We start from the raw sequence: 19,881 nt of genomic DNA, 5'->3' as shown, positions 1-19,881 counted from the left end.
TCCCAGTATTGTTTTTTGTGTAGCCAATTTTTTGGTGTGTGCGGTGCGCACCAGGAAAAGACTTATGGAGAACGAGAGATTGGCAACATTGTTATGAAATCTTTGTACCTAGCACTTTATTAGATAAATACTATCATATACTAAGTATTTGGTTGATAGCGGAATGATGATGTATTTTAAAATTTTAGGACATATCTTTTTATGAAATTAATGATGATCTTAAAATTTTTTAACTCTTTTTGTATTGTTTTTATTTAACCATGATATGCTGTCTTTAAACTCAAAATTGCTTGTTTTTAATAATGTATAATGTGTGTATTTTCTGTATGTACCGTGCCTTTTTTGATATTGATTTATCGAATAAAGATTTTTGACTGACTGACTGATATGGAGTTGTATATTTTTGGGAATAAGAATTACAGAGTGTAGGGTGGTGTCATTAGCTTGGTTCATGACATTTCAGATTCTGTAGATAGAAATTGGGTGAGTTGGAGATCGTCAGTTTATGACTGTAAGGGATCTTGGTTATATGAAGGCAGTTTGCTGGGTTAGTTCTCCATTTCACTGAGCGGTAAGTGTACGATGATGAGATTAGTTTTCTTTTGACCTTTGCAAGTGTTGTAACAGATCAGGTATGAGCGTTTCCGTTTGCTGTTGGAGCAGTCTGTGTTTAAAGTTTTTGGTGGAATTAGCTGAGAGGTTGGTGGGGTAGGTGATGGAGAAAGAGTTAATGCCGTGGGGTATTAGGTTGTTTAGTTGTGGATGTGATAGGGGTACTGTCAGTTATGCATTTTCTGATGCAACTTGCTTGACATCTTTAGTGGGAGTGAGGGAATTTGCCTATGTGAGAGAGTATATGGAAATACTTTGGAACCTTAAGACCTGGAGGAGGGGTCAGTTAAAGATGACTTATGGGAACCAGCTACAGATGGGGAAGAGAAAACCTAAATTAAGCTTTTAGCTAAAGGCCATAGGAGCAAGCTCTGAATGGGAATTCACCTGCACATAATCCAGATTGTGGTAAAGAAATTGATATAGGACTGTAGGGTTAAGATGGAGTTTGGTGCCATAGGTGACTACCAATCCAAGATGGCTACCATTCTGTGCAATAGGGAGTTCTAAGTTTATTTCTATGATCGGATTAGAGTCAATGAGGAACATCCAAGATGTTCGGGTCCTCAATATGGAGACTGAGGGATGTGAAGGGGTTTAGTCATAGGTGGCCAAACTTGTGGCCAGTGATATCAAGGATCTACTCCTCTCCTACTCGATAACTCTATAAATTGACAAGGTCCCTATGGTCCAAATTCAATCCATTCCAGCTAACCCAAACAGGGAACCCTTTACCAACCACATAGTCATAAATAGCGACAACCTCAAGCAAGTGAACATCACCCAGACCCCTACATCACACACGCCTATTCAGTTGAAATGTGCACTACTCAATTGTAGATCATCAAAAAAAATGCCTCAGATATATTTGACCTCATCCAAAACAATGAGCTAGATACCCTAATCCTCCCCGAAACCTGGCTAAATCCTTCCTCCACCCCCATATTAGACCTCCTAGTCATGACATAATCCATCTAGACAGAACCACGAAACAGGGCGGTAGATTAGCTTGTATACACCGGAACACACTATCTGTCTCCCACATGGAGAATTCCACCTCATCTGTAGCTGAATACCTTTGCCTCACCATCTCTAGTAACCACCTCCCTGTATGCAAACTACATACTTTCTACCACCCTCCTGGCAATAATTTCCTCTTCATCGAACAACTAATGGAAATTATCTCCTCCAATGACGACCACTCAATATCCCTATTCTACCTCTGTGACTTCAACCTTCATTGGTCTAGACCTAATGACCAAGTGGTGATCTTTCTTAATGCTCTCTATCGGATATGGATCTTACTCAATTCTGTGACTGGCCAACTCACAACAAGAGTGAAATTCTGGACCTCATTATTTCAAAAGGTAATACCATCACATTGGAGAATATTATCCTGTGCGATCGGTCTGACCATTACAGCATCTTCTTCTTTAACAATAGGGAGGTGATACAGAAAAGGATCCAAACCAAGAAAATTAAACCGTGGAAAAGGGACCTCAGGAATATTAACGCGGACTGCCTGGTTACCGAATGTAAAAATGCCTTGTCTCCCCAAGAGGACTTGACTGATGTTCACCATCTCACAGACTTCTATAACTCTACTATCTCTGCTATCATGGATTCAATAGCACCTCTACAACAAAAAAATTCCACCTCCAAACTCTCCAAACCATGGTTCAACGACAACCTAAACTCTGATTGCCGCAACTTAAGGGCAGCTGAACGTCTATGGAGATCAAAACCTTCCGTGTATCATCTAAAAGTCTTTAGATTGGTTAGTAGCTCCTACAATAAAAAAATCAAGATGTCGAAGGCCGATTATTTCAGAGCCCAACTTAGACAAGCCTCAAATCGCCCTAAAAAACTTTTTGAGATTGTAGCAATCAGTGACCGCTCCCAATCACCTTGCCTCATCAGTCAATTCACCTTCTGTCACTGATCTGGCTACCTTCTTTATGGAGAAAACGAAATCAACCATTCGTGACCTTGAAGCCAAGAGGGTCCTTCTTACACCACTCAAGAGTAATGCTCGTCCTGTCCTCTCTGGGAGTCTAAAGCCTCTCAGTATTAGCACTAAGAACATGGCTACGTGGGGCTCCTTCTCGCCCCTCCGTGAAAACGACATCTACAAAACCCTTCTTGGCATTAGCCTGTCTAATCACTTCAGCGACCCACTGCCACCATCTGTCGTCAAAGAAATCAAGGAGGCCCTCATTCCTCTCTGGACTAAAATTGTCAATGCCTCTTTATATTAAGGCAATGTTCCCGAATGTCTAAAAGCAGCTCAGGTTTCACCCATTCTAAAAAAAACTGATGCAGACAGATCTGATCTCAACAACTTCCATCCCATCTACATCATCCCTACTCTGGCTAAGCTACTAAAAAAATGCATCCAATCGTAACTCTGCTCGCACATCGAGGCCTTTAATCTCTTGGATCAACACCAATCTGGCAATAGGAGTGGTCACAGTACTGAATCGGCACTCATTCATATCATTGATGCCCTCTTAAACATGCTAGACCATAATGATTCCCGCCTCTTAATCCTCCTCAATCTTTCCTCTGCATTCAACATGGTTAATCACGACAACCTCTTAGCTATTCCAGAACACAGGATGGGCCTTTCCGGCTTGGTACTGCAATGGTTTTCCTGAGGTGGGGTATGTTGTGGGTTCATCGGGAAAGGACACGTATGAGTCTGGCTGCTGCGCTCTGTATGGCTCGAAGTCTCTGTAGACTGTGTGCAGTGATTCCTACATAGAGGACATTGCCGAAGTCCAGTCAGCTGCTGATGAGTGCTTGTGTCACGCTTCATCTCATGTTTAGAGGTAGCCACTTGAAGATCTTATGTAGCATGCGCAGAGTGAGAAAGCAGGCGGAGGAGATGTTGTTGATCTGTGTTTTCATGGTGACCTAATTGCCCATGATAATTCTGAGGTTTCTGGAGTGGTTGGAGGGAGTGGGTGGAGGTCCTAGGTCTTATGGCCACCAGGAATCATTCCATGTGTTGCTGCTGTTGCCAAAGATTCATACTTCCGTCTTGTCCGTGTTCAGCTGCAGGCAGTTGTTCTTCATCTGGTCTACAATGTTTGCCATATATCTGTGAATGTTTTTTCTGGTGGTGGTGGGGTCGTCTGTGAGTGAGAGGATGAGTTGGGTGTCATTGGTGTAGGAAATTATGTTGAGACCGTCTGATCTGACGGCGTTGGCCAGCATGGTCATATATGCATTGAAGAGAGTCGGGCTGAGGGTTGAGCCCTGGGGGACACTGCAGGTGATCTCCTTGGGTTCAGAGGTGAAACATGAGAGGTGGATTCTCTGTTCTTCTGGTGAGGAAGGTAATCCATCTCTGCGCGTCTCATTGGATGCCGATGTTGTGGAGGCTTTCGATCAGTGTGTGGTGGAATACGGTGTTGAAGGTTGCCAAGAGGTTGAGGAGAATCAAAGCTGCTGTTTCTCCTCAGTCGAGGAGGGTTCCGATGTCGTCAGTGGCTGCAGACAGGGTGGTTTTGGTGCTGTGATTGCTGCATAAGCCAGGTTTGGAGGAGTGGAGTAGCTGGTTTTGCTTTAGGTGTCATGAGTTTATTGATGATCTTTTCTCGTATCTTCACTGGAAGGTAATGGAGCAGGGAGACTTGCGTTTGCTGCGGTCGGCTGTTTTTTTTTTTAATAGGGGCCTCATTTCGTTGTGCTTCCAGGTGTCGGTAAATGTGGTGGTAGTAATAGAGTTGTTGAGTAGGGTGGTGTGTTCCTGGCTTATCCTCTGGATTCGGAGGCTGAAGATGTGGTACCGGGTCTGTGGGAACTCCTGAGTGGATAGATTTCATGGTGGAGGTGGTGTTCTGTCACAAACCCATGTCTCCTGCAGGAAGACATCTAGAAATCACTTATGAAGCAAACGCAGGTTGGATTATTATGCTTATTGGTGAGCCCTGCCATATTCATGACATAAAATTCTAAGATGATCCCACAACCCCATTAGTAATCCTCTGAAGGTAACATCACCGCAGATCTATTTTCATTTGCAAGTCGATCGACCTGCTCTAGAGTGCAAAGGGCTGCAAATCTCTTATGAGTCTCAAAAGTAAACCGCCCACTCGAAGAACCCTGTATGGGAGGGACACTTGAATTCAGGCGATTGGGAGGAGTGTAAATATAATCCAGAGAGGAAACTTTGATGGTACTTTGTTACACACCGTTACACTTTAAGGTGTAAAGCAGATCTCCACCAACTGGGTTTATCTAATATTGACAATACAATCCCCCACCTGCCTTTGGGGTCGGTAACCCACCTACGGCACTCCACACAGCAATTGAATCTTTATCGAAATTCCCAATATTGCTGAGTGCCTTTGCCACCCAGTGGATCACAGTTTTTTTAATTGTATGCCATTCCCTGCTTGGTTTGAACGCAAGATCACATATTTTTTTTGCACAGCCAACAGGTGAAAGGTGTCTGGGGCCCGTTGAAGCGTTTTGGGATGGGTCAGATTAATTGGGTGCGCATTAAGGGAGTTTTATACCAGCTTGGAATGGGGTGTGGGAAGCATAGGTTGTTCGATGGTATCAATTACCACATCTATTGCTGGTAATGCTAAGGGAGGTCCAACTTTTAATGTCCTGGTCTGACCCATCTGTCCCACCATTCGCCCACTTTCACTGCTTGTACCTTGTGACCTCCCTGCCCCCAGTCTCTCGCTCTCAAGGTGGAAGTTTCTCCCTTCACCACTTCCAAAAATGCGCTTGAAGGTTGCGAGCATGGTGTAAAAGTGGCTTAAAGACTCGGTCCAATAAGTTAGCCTGAATTCTCCAAACCAATATTTAGTACACGTTCAAAATGGGAAACCATCTTTAAAGCTTCACCTGGTTGAGATTCCAAATCTTGAAACAGTGCTTGGGAAGATTAGACTGATTAGGGGATTTATTTGTGTTTAGACGAAGGGCAGAGACCCTACGTGATTGATACTAGAAAACTGATTAGCTTCAACATCAATTGATAGTGCACCCCCACGAACACCGAGATTGGACATGGGGGGGAGGCAGAGGCAGAGGTTGGCGGGCCCCATTCGTAAGTTCTCGCTGAATATTCTAAGAGACTCGCCAGTCAGGCTCCGAGTATGGTCATGTGGCAAGGGTTTGTGAAAGAGACATTTTTGGAAGGCCCCCAACCTTTCCACCACCCACTCAATCTCCGAAATAATTTCACCCATCACATTGGATAAAAAGCTCAGTATAGAGTTCGTTAATTTTCTTTTCGACTCCCTACCAGGACTGTTGAAGCTGTGGCTTTCCTCTTCGCCATAGTTAAGACTGTAGACCAGCTCTGTTGATCAAATGAAGGGGGCCAAGAGATGGACCAGCCCAGCCTCCTCAAGGCTCTGATGGGTCCGCTGTTAGCCCAGACTTTTCCGGGCACAGATTGGGTGCGCCCCACACTGCAGGGAGCAAGGGAGCTGAACGCTTCGGTTTAGCCGGTTGACGAATAGCAACCGTGACTGAGAAACCTGGGTACTGTGGACGAGTACACTCTATCCTTAGAAGGTGGCTGCCGGTATGCCATAAGATCCAACTATGGATAGGAATATCTAAAACAGCTAGCCACTCCGCTGCCCGGGCTTACCTGGAACAATCGGTCACGAATCTACATGCGGTTGTACTGTGGGTAACCCCCACTTCGTTTGGTAACTTCAAAAGGATAATCGCCAAAATGGTGCACCAGATATAAGGGCTTCACACTTGCATGCATTGTTGGTTCAAGGAAAGTATACCAAATTAGGCTCACATCCAGTCATAAACATTTGTATGTCAACGCATTTCAAACAACTTATTTGATAAAGGCTTGGAGGGCTAACAACTTTGGATTGTATACCTGCACAAAGAAAAAGTCCAAATAATGTTTGCAGACTTGCCTAGTCTGCAAGAAAACACTTGTGCACATTACCTACATCTGCCCTGTCCTGCTGAAAGAAAAACAGGCTCTTTTAAAACCAGTTTCTGGCTTTGGGCATTCGCTCCTGCAGACCTGCCATGACCACCTGTCTCTCTGCTGAACATTCCATCTTGGCAGGGAGATTTGTGAAATGTATGCTGATGTTTGAGAGAACATTGAACAACGTAGGACATCTTAATTAATTCATCTATCAGACATTTTCATACCGTCCACCCCTTCTACGAACCCTGTGCTTAGTTGAACACGCCACGCCTGTTGGTGAGAGTAGCCTTATGGCTAGAGCTGTCGACCTCGAAGCTGGGGATCCTGGTGTGAGTCTCGGAAACTTCAACATCCTGTGATTCTGGGCAAATCACTTAATCTCCCTGTACCTAATAAAAATGAATGTGTCCATCTGTAACGAAACTGGTGCTCATGTAAAGCGCTCTGATACCTTCGGGTCTAGTTTGCGCTATATAAAACTCTAAAAAAAAAAAAATAAAAAAAAAATACGTGGGCGACCAACTGGAATTGTACTGTACTTGACATCGTGGCGAGGACTGACCCCTAGCCCTGAAGAAATTGCAGAGAAGTATCAACAGGCAATGAAACATATATATTATTTTTTTTTGTAGAAATGATGAAGCACGACAGTAGGTCTTGTTTTTAATGTGGGCAAACCCACAGCAGCGGATAACCAGCATTGGCATAGCCAATAGGTCTGGCTTTTGAGACCTTATAAGTATTTAGGTATGCAGCACAATACCCTTAGTGCAACAACACCAACTGTTGCATGGCTAAACACTTATAAGGTCCCAAAAGCGAGACCTATTGGCTATGCCAATGCTTGTTATCCCTAGGGATGAAAATCACAAGATTTGCAAACTGGCAAAAGGGGGGCTGTCTGATGATAAGTAATATGTCCAACAAAGATCCGATAGTCTTTCTTGACTGTGAAAATGCCTTCCAACTTCCTGAAACAGACAGGCAGTATAATCAAATAAAGCACAGGGCCATGAACGCACAAATCCGAACTGCAGCCGCGAGGCCACTGACAACGAGGAGAAGCTGCGAGCTGCGTATGACATATTTCCACATTCTGTCAAAAGCTTTTGAAAGGCCACCTGGTAAATGGCCATATCAAACACCGTGGGAAGCAGAGTGAATTTTCTCAGGAATGTGAAAGAGCCTGGCACCATCGACACAAAGGCTTTATATAAACATCCAACAGTGGGAGGCAGAGTCCAACATCACTGGGAGGGAGGATCTGCTCCCAGCAGATTCAATTCGGGCTTTGGAGATGTGCTGGTGGTGCGAAAAAGAAAGAGGCACATACTTGTCCATGTGGTGATATACTTCAACATAATGACGCGATCATGGGTGCAGCTGTACCTTGCCGTCCTTAAGTAGTGCTACTTAACATGAAAGGCGCTAGACATTAGTGGTAATCATGCAAACGACCCTCCGCTATCGCCTTTTTACGCAGTCAAACACTTACTGGAGAAAAAGGAAACACCGTACTAAACACCGTACTGGAAGAAAAGAGAAACTCCTAGCCACAGGGTCTGGATGCAGAGTTTGTGACAGACTATAAAGCTGGATAAACAAACACATTGCCTCATGACAACTGAAAACCAGCATTGGCAGCGCGGCCCGTGAAAGTAACGCGGCTGTGAAAGCGAAAGTGATGGCAGGGACGTGCTCTGTGGTGGGGAAGGGGCAGAGCGATGCGCTTGGTAGAGCAAGGCTTAATGAGCCATGAAAGCCACATGGCGGCTGCGCGTGTGCACACACTTGTGAACGCAAGCTTGAGGCCAGGAAAAGATTGTGGCAGCACTTTGAAAAGCCACTACCTAAATGTCTTGCACGGCAGCGCATGCACTGGTTCAGCGAGTCCTAAAAATGGAAATAGTGCCAGTGGTTGTTTTAGCCCATTTTTACAGAGTAGGAGCTAAAAAAATTATTTTCCAACGCTCTTACATGAGGGGGTCAGGGTTTTCACAAAAATTTGTTTCAATTAAGTTGCGCACAATTTTTCACATTCATTATATAATTTATATGGTGTGGAGGCTGCCGATGATGATGATGATGATGATGATGATGATGATGATAATAGGTTCTCATCCGTGTGCTCCACTTATCAGTTGCTCTTTGGAGGGTATTTCCGTGAGGTGCCTCCTCACCTTTCACACACTTTTTTTGGTGGTGGGATAGAGAGATTATGTTAAGTAAGAAATACATACAGGATATTGTTTGTGGAAGATAGTTACACAAATATGTTTTAATAAGGAGAGAAGCACCTCAAGTGTACAGCATTGTTTAGCTAGTACCTGAAGTATTATCACCAATAAGAGGTGTGGGGAATGCCCATGTTTTTATCCTGGGATATAGAGCAGATTTTTTGTGATGAAAAAGTTGTCAGTGGAGGGCAACCTGCATTAATTCCCTCTGGAGCTCCTTTTGTGAAGGTTACCAGTGCTTGTGCCAATCTTCTACAAGCAGTAGTAAAGCAAAAACTAGCACTCAGCATTTATTGTCAAACCAAGCCTGTTTGGCTCTGCTAATGCTAGTTAAGTAACTTGGCACTTCCACAAAGTGGCACGCTAAAGTTTCTACCTGAGCTCGCTTTATGGAAGTGCTGTTTAAATTGTAATACACTTTCAAAGTCACAATGTTCTAATGCATTTTGTCAGTGTCAGTGGAGTGCAGTGTGCGTGACCCAAAACCCTCATACAGCGCAAACGTACAATTTATTAAGCAGTGTAACTCTTAACTGAATAACACTCCTGATCTGACTGATTCTTCACTTTGGGATTTAGGTGGTGAAAGCAGTGAACGCCTTCTGCAGAAAATCCAGGGTTAATGAGGAATGAAAGAAATAGAATGGAACCTGGAATTATAGCTTCCCCTGGTGATTCCACATTTCTCAGGAGACCCTTAGGGTTCAAACTAAAATCCCCACTAATTCTACTCCCCTGAATTTAGCGTGACTCCTCCAGTTGGGCAGAATGGATGCCCTTGATGTTGGAATTTCCTAAGGAGGCCCCTATTATTTGCAAAGCTCTCAGGAAGCCCTTGATAACAGATGAGACTGGAAAATCAGTGGGATTATTTCAGAAAGGGACAGGTTTCAGTCTAGATTCAGGAAAATAAGTCAATTCAACCTTATTAGGAGTGCTTGGATGTGGGGCGGGGTGGGAGAGGGGTTTGGGGTTATTCTGCACCTTATGGGTTCCTTCCCGTCCCATTGTCGACCCATTAGAATCCCTTGTGAAAGTGAGCATGAGTTGGAGGTAGGGCTTTAACACCTTGGCAGCTTGTAAACATACCTCCCCAGTGCTGCGCTGTCCATTATCCAGTGCTGAACTGGACGTCCAGCGGTCGCACGCAGCACTGGGGAGGTAGTGCCCGTGACGACCGTTGGCCGACAGCAGCACCTAAAGGGTTAAGTGGAATGAAAAAAACTGGGGGGTGGGTCTCTAAAGGGGATGCGGTCGATGTAATTAAGGATGTGGCTTAAAAACAACTCAGCTAAAAATCTGTGCTTAGCATAGTGTGCCGCACCTCTGGTATGTTGCTGTTTCAATCATTGCATCTCTCCTCTCTCTCTCTATATGTAAATATATATATATATATATATATATATATATATATATATATATAATATATATTTACAATAAGCAACATTACACCTACAACAAGCCAGGACTATTGGCATTGCTAATGGCTCTTAGTTGCATAAGATAAATAAGCACCAACTAAGGCTTCGATGTTTATACTTTTAAAAATGTCTCCATTGTGAAATTATGAGATTGTGAAAGGAACTGTAAGGAGTCTGTTCGAACTTACTTCAAATGCAGTGAGTGAAGGGTGGCATTGCGTCACGGTTAAGATTCTTTTTTCACCAAGAGGGTGAAGGCAAAAATGGAGATCCCGATAGGGACCCGTCTCAGCACCTGCATTTTAGAACCGGCAGGACCCAGCCCACTTAAAGCCCTGTTTGGGGGAATTTAGTATTTCAAGTCCTATCACCCCAGTAATTTAATTTTCTCCACCCATCGCCTCCGTTACCAGCCTGCTTTGGGGCATGTTACTTACAGGCCTAGCAGTAGATTATGTGAAGTTCAAAATGGAGGCCGCGTGTACGGAAATGTTGAAAATCGGAACATTGAAAAAAATGTAGTCCGCAGTTCCAAGATATCTTTTTTTTTTTTTAATTTGGCATTAAAAAACCGAGCATCAACTAAGCAATGGCAGGAAGCGAACTTCCCTAGACGACTTTTGTTATTCTGAAATCAGGAAACACATGCGAGAGTACAAGACCCACTCCAGACGGAAATTAAATTAAATGGCGCCATTAATTTATTGTTGCGCTAGCTGGTCCGGCAGGGCCGCTGAGGCTCACTGTTTTCCATGAATTGGTGAGTCTGAGTCAGGGTGGGTGCGCGAGGCGCGCAGTTGTTCCGCGACGCGTCTGCGCGGTCTTCAGGGCGGGGCAGGGGGCGGGGCCAGTGGCCAATGGCCTGATTTAATTATTCGTCATGCGTATTGAGCGCGCGCATGAGACGGCGTGGCATCCGAGGACCCAGCCACGCTCCTACCGAGACCGAGAAGAACTGTCCGACGTCCCCGGCCATAATTTAAATTAAATTAGTGGCCCCTCCCCCACCTAGCCTTGCCCTTAAAGCAGAAAATCGGTGAGCGGTGTGTGTGGGGTGAGAGGATTGCGGGGAAATAGAGTTCGATGGAGACGTGCGAGATCACTCTGAGAAAATGCATACACAGGAGCAGTGTGGAATTTACCAATCTCACCATGGCCATGTACTCTACACAAAGGGATGTAAGTTTGGTAATAATGGCGAGTGCTCGACAAAGTGATTTCGCCTTCGTGCTTGTATAAATGAGTCATGAAATATGGTACAAGATGTCAGTGAGGGGTTCTTGTGACATCATAAACTACAAGGTTTCCTAAATATCGCCAGGAGGACCCAGAGATGTCAATATAGAACCATATTACCAGTGGTGGCTAGTGATGTGAAAGTGGTGAGGTCAAGAGCAGCAGGGCTTACGGCAACAACTTCAATGCCCTGCCCCTCTGAGCCTTGCTTGTATGGGCAGTGTTAGGGTTCACCCCACCCAGGTGTGTGGGAGTGCCCCCGGACCCTGAGCCTGTGTCTTCTGTTCTTGGCGTGCAGTGGGGTGTCTCGGTGTCTTCTGTTCGTGGGTGAATGGGTCGTCCACGCATATATTGCGTCACGCTCTGACGTGCCTGTTAGGTACTTCCCAGGCAGTATGAGGTCTTCCTTGCTAAGAACCAGTCGAAGGTCTTCCAGGGACACCTCGTAACTCTGTGTCACGAGCAGCCGCGCTGCACGAGGGAGCCTACCTCAGACCGACCTTCCTCGCTCCCTTCTGTCATCGGCCGGTGCTCCCCTCAGAAGGTATCTCCGGCTTCTTTCTAATGATCCTGTAATGCTCTGATCAATCATTGTCACCAGTGCTGATGGCATCTTCAGGGGACCTGGCCCAGCCCACACCCACCAGAATCCACTGGATGGGGTAGGTGACCTGAACCCCACATTACTGACCAGACCTCACTGGATGGGGCAGGTGACCTGAACCCCACATTACTGACCAGACCCGCTGGATGGGGGCATGTGACTTGAACCCCACATTACTGACCAGAACCGCTGGATCGGAGCCGTTAAAGGCAGGACATCTGGGAGTGCTGGAAGAAACCCTGGCCCCTTGCTGCAGCTGCTCTCACTAGTCATACCTGTGGCTTTCAGAGGGGGGGGGGGGGGAACTGCTCGAGGCAACCTAGCGCCTTGAGGCGTGGCCTCCATCCTGACTTGACGCTTGGTGGCTGGAGTTGTGTCCAACGGAGTGACTCATAACCGTGGTCGCTTGTCTGCTGTCCTTCGGAGGGGGGCTTGTGGGGGGGGGGGGGGGTGCTTATAGCCCAACGCCGGCCTCGCACAGCCTATATTGTTTGGGTTCAAGGGCAACAAGTTTTAATGTGCATTTTGTCCTTGGGACCAGCAGGCCCAAACCCTGGCTGCGCAAACTCTTTGGCTGCCAGTTTGCTGTATCACAATAAGGATCAGGAAAGGGCACTGCCTGCAGTTAAGTTAATATTTGTGTGCATATGTTAATGCTGTTCAAACTTGTATTTATGATTCATTAATTGAGAGCCTTTATTATTATTAGGCTGAGCGCTCTCAGTAAATGTAAGTTCTGACTGCACTACTGACAGTGGTTCCAGTATAAAAATGTGGACACACGTTTTCAAAGTTAAGCAATATGAGGCTATGCATAATGCTCCCAGAATGCTCAATGATTAGATGTAAATATTTGCAGAAGCTTAAAATCAAGATTAAGGATTCTTTGCTTTCAATATAAAATGTTCCTAAAAAATGAAAGTAGGAATTATTTTTTTTTTTGCTAAACTACTGTAAAATTTCAGTTACCAATTCTTTTCAGCATCATTTTGTAAAATGTGTTGATGCATGCTAGTATTTCCCCAAAATATTCATATTAGAAAATCAGTGTAACCAGTTTCAATAAGATTTTGGGAAACAAAAATAAACCAGCATTGGCAAAGCCAGTAGGTCGGAAATGGTAGTCAGCTTTTTAGTTTTGGCAATGCGTGACTTGTTTTGGCATGGTTTTTGTAAAACCTTATTGATGTGAGAGCTGCCGGACCCTCACCAATATAACGAACATTGGCAAAAACATTATTTTGGTCTAAAAAAAGCAAACCCTGCCACATTAGTTACTGACACTGAACAAAACTACTTTGTGAGCCGATATGCTCCTTGTGAAAGAGCAGAATGCTGTCACTCACCGTGAAGCCAGCCGATACAGAGAGAATTTTAATAAGCACAAAAGGTCATGGTTAACGCTAGACCAAATTAGGGGCCCAATTATTAAAGAAAGTCTCAAAAGTGGACCCTTGGTATATGTCCTTGCATTAAGGGCAGCTATATGGCTTTCGTGAATTCACAAGACTTTACAGCAGTAGGGCAAGAAATAGTACTCCTAGAAAATATTTGTGAACTGCATTTTAGCATGAGCAAATATGCATGTGTAGATTTGCTCATGCGAACACCTGAGTGTTTGCAAGTTTATTTTCCCTCCAACCATTTTTTCCCCAACTCTGGAAGAAGGTTCACATCTGCCATTGTCGGGAGTAAATTTCCAACATTTCTCAGTATTGGAAAAGATTAGAGAAGTTGTTGAAAACCCTTAAAACATGCAAGTTAGTAGGTTTGCACAGATTCAAAAGGATATTCCAACCCTAGAACTATTGTTTACCGCTACCTTCAGTCCCGGTATGTAGATCTGCGGAAACGTAGCAACATAAAGAGATTGCTAGTATTCAAACACTACTATGGTAAGAGCCCTGGCATAATCAGAGAGGCTATATAAGAGCTCTTATATAATGAGATTGCTGCCATAATTTGTCGCCACACAACATGGCACCAAAGGGACACATGGATTTTGTTACAAGACAAGTAGATTTATGAAGCAACCTGCCCCATGGACAAGTAGATATTTTAATAAATTCCACACCCCTGCCCCGGGGCAGCTCACTCGCTCATCTGACATGTAGGTATATCGATAAATACATTTCATTTTGAGATGTGCCTCAAACCCTGAGACAGCCTGGGACGGGAGCCTGTGCTTGGCTGGAGGGTGTGGGCTTGCAGTGTGCTACCCCCATGCTAGTCTTGGTAGTGGGCAAGGAATTGGGGGGGCACGAGACATGCTAGTCTTGGCCGAGGCCCAGCTCTCCCGTGACGCCGCATCGGTTTTGTCTTCTCCCTGCTTTTCCCTCGTTTTTTGTGTGCTTTCTCCTTGCTTTTCCCTGGTTTGCACAGCTTTCTCCTTGCCTTTTCCTTTGGTTCTCCGACTGCTCCCAGCGCCTGGATACCCTCACGGGTGATTAGCCGCGCTCTAAAAATCAGAGTTGTTTGATTTAGTCTTGTCTTTGAAGTTGAAGTCCAGCCTGGAAGACAGGCCTGGTGCCCGTCCGGTCACCCAGTGAGGGGTGGGCAGCTCCAGAGACCTCTCTTCTACTTCGAAGTGACTTCAGCCAGTTAATCCCCAGACCCTCGAGTGATGGCTGGGGCAGGCATCGGGGAACCAGGGGTTGATCTAAGCTGTTGTGTTATGGTGAGGGTATTTGTGCCTCACCCATGAGGGTATCCTGCCGCTTGGCAGGTGTGTGCTTAGCAGGGGTGCGCTATTCTAAGATCCGCGTCTTCAGCTCCTTGCGTAATTCAAGCAGCGAGGAGGATACTCTGGCGTGGTTTGGGCGGGGGGGGGCGCTCCACGCATTAAGAGCGACCTAGGGAAAGTCTTGATTCCGGGTTTGTCCTTTGAATGCGTTGGAGTGTGTGCCTAGGAGGTGAGGGGTATGGCTGTTTGATGGGAGGAGATTCAAGTAATCAAATAGACTGGGCCAGTGTTATGTAGTGCTTTGAATGTATGGGTGAGGAGCTTGAACTCGGTGTACCTGTGTGCCAGGAGCAGTGTAGTTTCCAGAGTTGTATTGTGAGCTCTGTGAGGTATGTTGAGTATGATCCAGCTGCCGAATTCTGTATGGTCTGTAGTCTCCTGGTGAGTTGCTTGCTGATTCCAGTGTATAGGGCGTCCCCGTAGTTAAGTCTGCTCGTGATGGGTGTGAGTGACCGTTTTCTTGGTGTTGCTGGGTTGGGCGGGACATTTAGTTAGGCAGTTTCGGTGTGTGGAAGCATACAGCTGTGACATAACATGTCCAGTTTGTCGGTGATGATGCCAAGGTGGGCGCTAGGTTTAGGTCAAAGGTCGTCCGGCCACCAAGTGGAATTACAGGCGAGTTGGATTTGCCGAATGTCACTACTTCTATCTTGAGACAGCTGGCGAAGGCGGTCATGCCGGCAGTGAACCCGCGCCTGGTGCTGTGGCTCTGTCCGATAGGACAGTATGAGTTGCATGACGTAGGCGTAGGAGAGGATGTTGATGCTGTTGGGACGGATGACATTGGCCAGGGGGACCCGATGTACGTTGAACTGACGGCTTCTGGGGAATGAGGCAATAAAAGAGTGAACAGGGGTGAAAGTGGACGCCCCCAGCCTGGCCTTGGCCCGGACCCATGAGAAACCAGTATTTTAAGAAAACAATGGTTCCTGTGGAAAGGATACTTAATATTGATTTGATAAGACAATGCGACAATCGCATGTATAGACAGGAATTAGGTGGGATGTCCGGTAGAGACTCGAACACACTGATTAAGTTGTACAATAATTGTATTCAAAATCAAAAAATATTTGTGAGAAGTTCTACAACAAGTATTTACAATTGTGTATTGTGTCCCAAGTGAAATTATGAACCAAGGCATATGAATAACATTTGTGAAACAATGTGTGCAAGGTTTCAAATAAACTTTGATATAACAAAGTTTATTACAAATACTTAATCACCCTGGTTCAGTTGAGTAGGGTTCCCTTGTTCTCCTTTTCGACCGTGAGGAACCAGAGCTGGTTGTTGACGGGGTGTGATTTACGTAGGGTCTGCGGTGTATAGTTGACATGCCAGAGGAGGCCATGGTGTCTGCCACTGAGCTGCGGCCTTTGAGTTAGAAACAGAAGGACACTTCCTGCTTCTCACATGGAGTTCATATCTGCGGTACCGGCGGACGTGGTTTATCACAGCCCCAAATAATAATTGAATTTATGTCCATTTCCTTTATTCCAATGTGCCTTTTTGTAGCTCTAACTCAAGTCAGGCATACATGTTATTGGGGGCCGTTTCATCTTCGGCGGTGGTTGGGGGAGGGGCTGCATCCATACAACCTTCACCAGACCTCAAGGGCCCTGGTCAAAGAGGGACATGGCGGGAAGCGTAGCCCCCAGTGGCTTTAAGCAGGGCTTCACGGCACGTTCGCTGAAGCGCCATCTAGTGTCTAGGTGGCAGGCTTATTTCCAGGTGTGCCTTCTGCATTCCGACGACACGCGGATGGGGAAGGTTCCAGCGCGTGCAGGAGGGGACAGGCTGTGGCTCTCAGTGCAAGGTGCCCGTTTTCATGCCCTGCCTTTGGCATCGACTTCCGGGTGAAATGCAAATGATAAAAGCTCGAACCTCTCCAGACTGACATACCTGGGGCTCGCGATGCTCTCATTCTGCCCCCTATATATCTAATGATTGATTGATCTACAGCAATACCTGTGAGCCCCCAGGGTTCTAGCACCGTCCCAGGGTCTGCTGTGCTCTTTCAAAATCGCTGATTGCTTGATCATGTGTGTTAGTGTGAAAGCTTCACTTTCAGGGGCAACCCCTTCTCCCCCTCCGTACCCCAGGATCTGCAACTATAATCACACCAGCACACTCTGGGCCTGTCCCCCAAGCCGCCACCGCCCCTCGGGGCCTGTAGCTATATCACACCTGTGCACTCTCATAGCCTGACCAACCCCTCTCAGGGGCCTCTCCATTGTACCTTGCAGGGGGGCCCCCTCATCTTTTATTACACCACTGACCAGAGCTGAAGGTTTATGGGGCACAGGAATCTCAGATTTGTTTAACTCTTGAGAGTCTGTGCACCGCTGCTCCCCCTGCGGCAGGATTTTTTTTTTTCTAAAATGCCGTGAGGTCGTCCGTGCTCTTGGATTTATGATCACTCTTCATGTCCTGGAGCATGTGTACATGATAGTGTACTTGTGTGACATTAAGTAGGACACCAATGTCCTTTAAAACTGTAAATTCTCCAGCCATAACCTAATTTTCTCTAGCTGCATCCAGTTTAGAACATGTTTGCAAAAATATGTCAGCGGAGCCTAAGCACTTCTTAAGAGCAGGGTGAAAAGCACAAAAGAGCGGGGCAATAAGGATGCAATACGAATATTGCAGTAGAATTTATTTTTGTGTTTGCTCTGTTGCTCAAGCTATCCATGAAACGCTTTAGACACAGCACAGTGACTTTAGTAGAAAAGGTTGACTTTTTTAAATCAAGAATTGTGATGCAAAAAAGGCAACCGGAATGGCTAGCCCAGTGCCGAACAAGTCCACACAACCAAAGCACGCCGAAGTACGAGGTTGTATGACAGAACCACGCATGCGATTATAGCGCATGCCTTAACAACAGTCTTTACCACGACCGCGTCTTTACCATGCATGCTTTTACAACCAGCCGCAGCCCGTACAGGTAAGAGTGGCAGGGCCAGGTTGGGGCATTTCGACGTACAACGATGAAGAGGTCAAACAAATAATTTATTAAATTTTTCCCTCGTGGTTGTCTGTCAAATCCCCCCAATACTGGTCTCACCACTCTTACCTGCACGGGCCACTGCTGTTTACCACGCATTCCTTTACCACAAATTTCGTTGTAATGGCATAATTGGTAAAGGCATATGCATGTTAAAGAATACATCTCATCCCCCCTGCCCTGAGAACTAAACCCAGCCCTGAAAACGACCCCGCCCCAGCCCTAAAAGCATCCAACCTACTGCCTTTAGCCCTGAAACCATACCAGGACCTAAAAACGACCCAACCCCATCCCTAAATACACCTTCACCCCCTTGACCCCTAAAATGTGCCCCCAGTCTTAAAAACCATCCCATCCGCCCACCCTGAGCCCTAAAATCGGTCCCTCAGCCCTACTCACCAAGCCACATCCCGATCCTGCCTGTTCTTTTCATTCTCAGGAATTCATTGGAGGAAGTACCTCCAAGTCTACAACCCCTCCCACCCCTCGCCCATCCACTCTGAATCTAGAACACTGACTGCATTTATGCGTGGTAAAAGGCAAGCGTGGTAACGCTTGTTTGTTAATGGGACATGTGGTTCCGTCCGCGTTGCAAGTCCAGTTTCCTGAAGTATGATAGCTCTTGGCTGTGATAGATTCAGAATAAAACTATGCAGTTCGACTGTGATTATGATGCACATGCTTATCATTTCTGGTTCCTGTTGACGTTTCACTTACTTGCTCACATACAGGGCCATTAGAATTATAAGATTTGGAGCTATGGTGTGTTCCGCATAATTATGGATTTGCCACATAATGCGGCATCTGCACCATGATATGCAGATTTTTACTAAAAAAGCTCAGTCTATCAATCAGGATTTATAGAGCGCAGGGAATCACTCTCCTCTTCACCACTCTACTTTACGCCACTGCACTTTTCTCTGCACCACTGCACTTAACGTCACTCAATGCCATTGCAATATCTGTAACACTCTGCTATGAACCACGCTACTCTGCACCACTCTGTGCCACCGCACAGTGCTAGTCTACGCCACTGAACCCCATTCCCCATAACGCCACCTCACCCCACCTCACTCTATGCCACTTTACCCCACTCCACACAGAGCCACTCTACCCGACTCCACTCTGCGCTACTCCACTCAAAGGCACTCCAAGCCACTCCACTCTACTCTACTATAGTCTACCCCAGTGTTCTTCAATCTGTGGGGCGCGCCCCCCAGGGGGGGTGCGCACTCCAGGGGAAAAGCTTACCTTTGTTGTGGTGTTTTTTTCTTCGTTTTCGTCTGTCCCACGTCGCAAGTAGTCACACATTTCCAAAAAGGAATTGTGATTGGCCTCCTGCTCCCGCTTTGCCCAATCAGCATGCAGGCATGTCACCAGTGACGGTCCACCAATTAGAGTGGCAGCAGCTGCAATTGCAGGAAGTGCCGGGAAATTTGCGGACATAAAGCCCCTGCATCTGACTTTAGCTGCCTTTTCTCTCTGATTGTATTTTTGAACGTTTTCACCGTCGTCTCGCTGGGAGGGATTGCTGGAATCTGCCCCTCATCGCCTCTCCTCACTCAGGTCTGCGTCTGCCCCTCGTTGGAATCTGTGTGCCCATCATCGCTGGAATCTGCCCTCATCGCTGGGAAGGACTGCTGGTAAGAGGGCTTTCTAGAAGTCAGGGGGGGTGTTGTTCCGGCCGTATTTGTATTTTATGAAACAGCACGGACTTTCTCGAAGGTAGAGGGTGGTGGTGGGGGGGGGAGGGTGGTGTTCCGGCCGTATTTATGCACTATTGCAGCATTTAAATTTGGTTATATAGAGCGGACTTTCTCGAAGGCAGAGGGGGACCGGGGTTGGGGGGGGGGGTGGAGGGGGTGTTCCGGCCGTATTTATGCACTATTGCGGCATTCAAATTTGGTTATATAGAGCGGACTTTTTCGAAGGCAGAGGGGGGTGGGGCGGAGGGGGTGTTGTACTGATGTTCGGCCACAATTATGTATGCATTTGTAATGTATGCGTTTTTCTATAGCGCGGACTTTACTCGATGTCGGAGCGCTTCACAATAAGAACAGTAATAATACAAGCGTAAAAATTACAAGTGAAC

The 19,881-nt window shown here is 46.1% G+C and overlaps 1 protein-coding gene across 5 annotated transcripts in view; it reads left to right on the top strand.

The window, feature by feature from the left end:
* The window catches only part of LOC144823836 (NXPE family member 1-like), a 518,225-nt gene that overhangs the window by 193,066 nt on the left and 305,278 nt on the right, over positions 1–19,881 (top strand). The window contains exon 1 of one of the 5 annotated variants that reach the window (XM_078682733.1): positions 11,100–11,241. The exons of 3 other annotated variants lie outside the window; for them this stretch is intronic. Coding sequence is in view for 1 of the 2 variants with exons in the window: in XM_078682701.1 (XP_078538827.1) it covers positions 11,289–11,384 (96 nt within the window). In the remaining variant the exon portion in view is untranslated. One more of the 5 variants, XM_078682701.1, reaches the window with a different exon arrangement.

The sequence above is a fragment of the Lissotriton helveticus genome, chromosome 1_1 (assembly GCF_964261635.1).
Source record: "Lissotriton helveticus chromosome 1_1, aLisHel1.1, whole genome shotgun sequence".
In the NCBI taxonomy this organism is placed as follows: Eukaryota; Metazoa; Chordata; class Amphibia; order Caudata; family Salamandridae; genus Lissotriton; species Lissotriton helveticus.
Note: the sequence above shows the minus strand (reverse complement) of the source record. Positions and strands in the feature narration are given on the sequence as shown.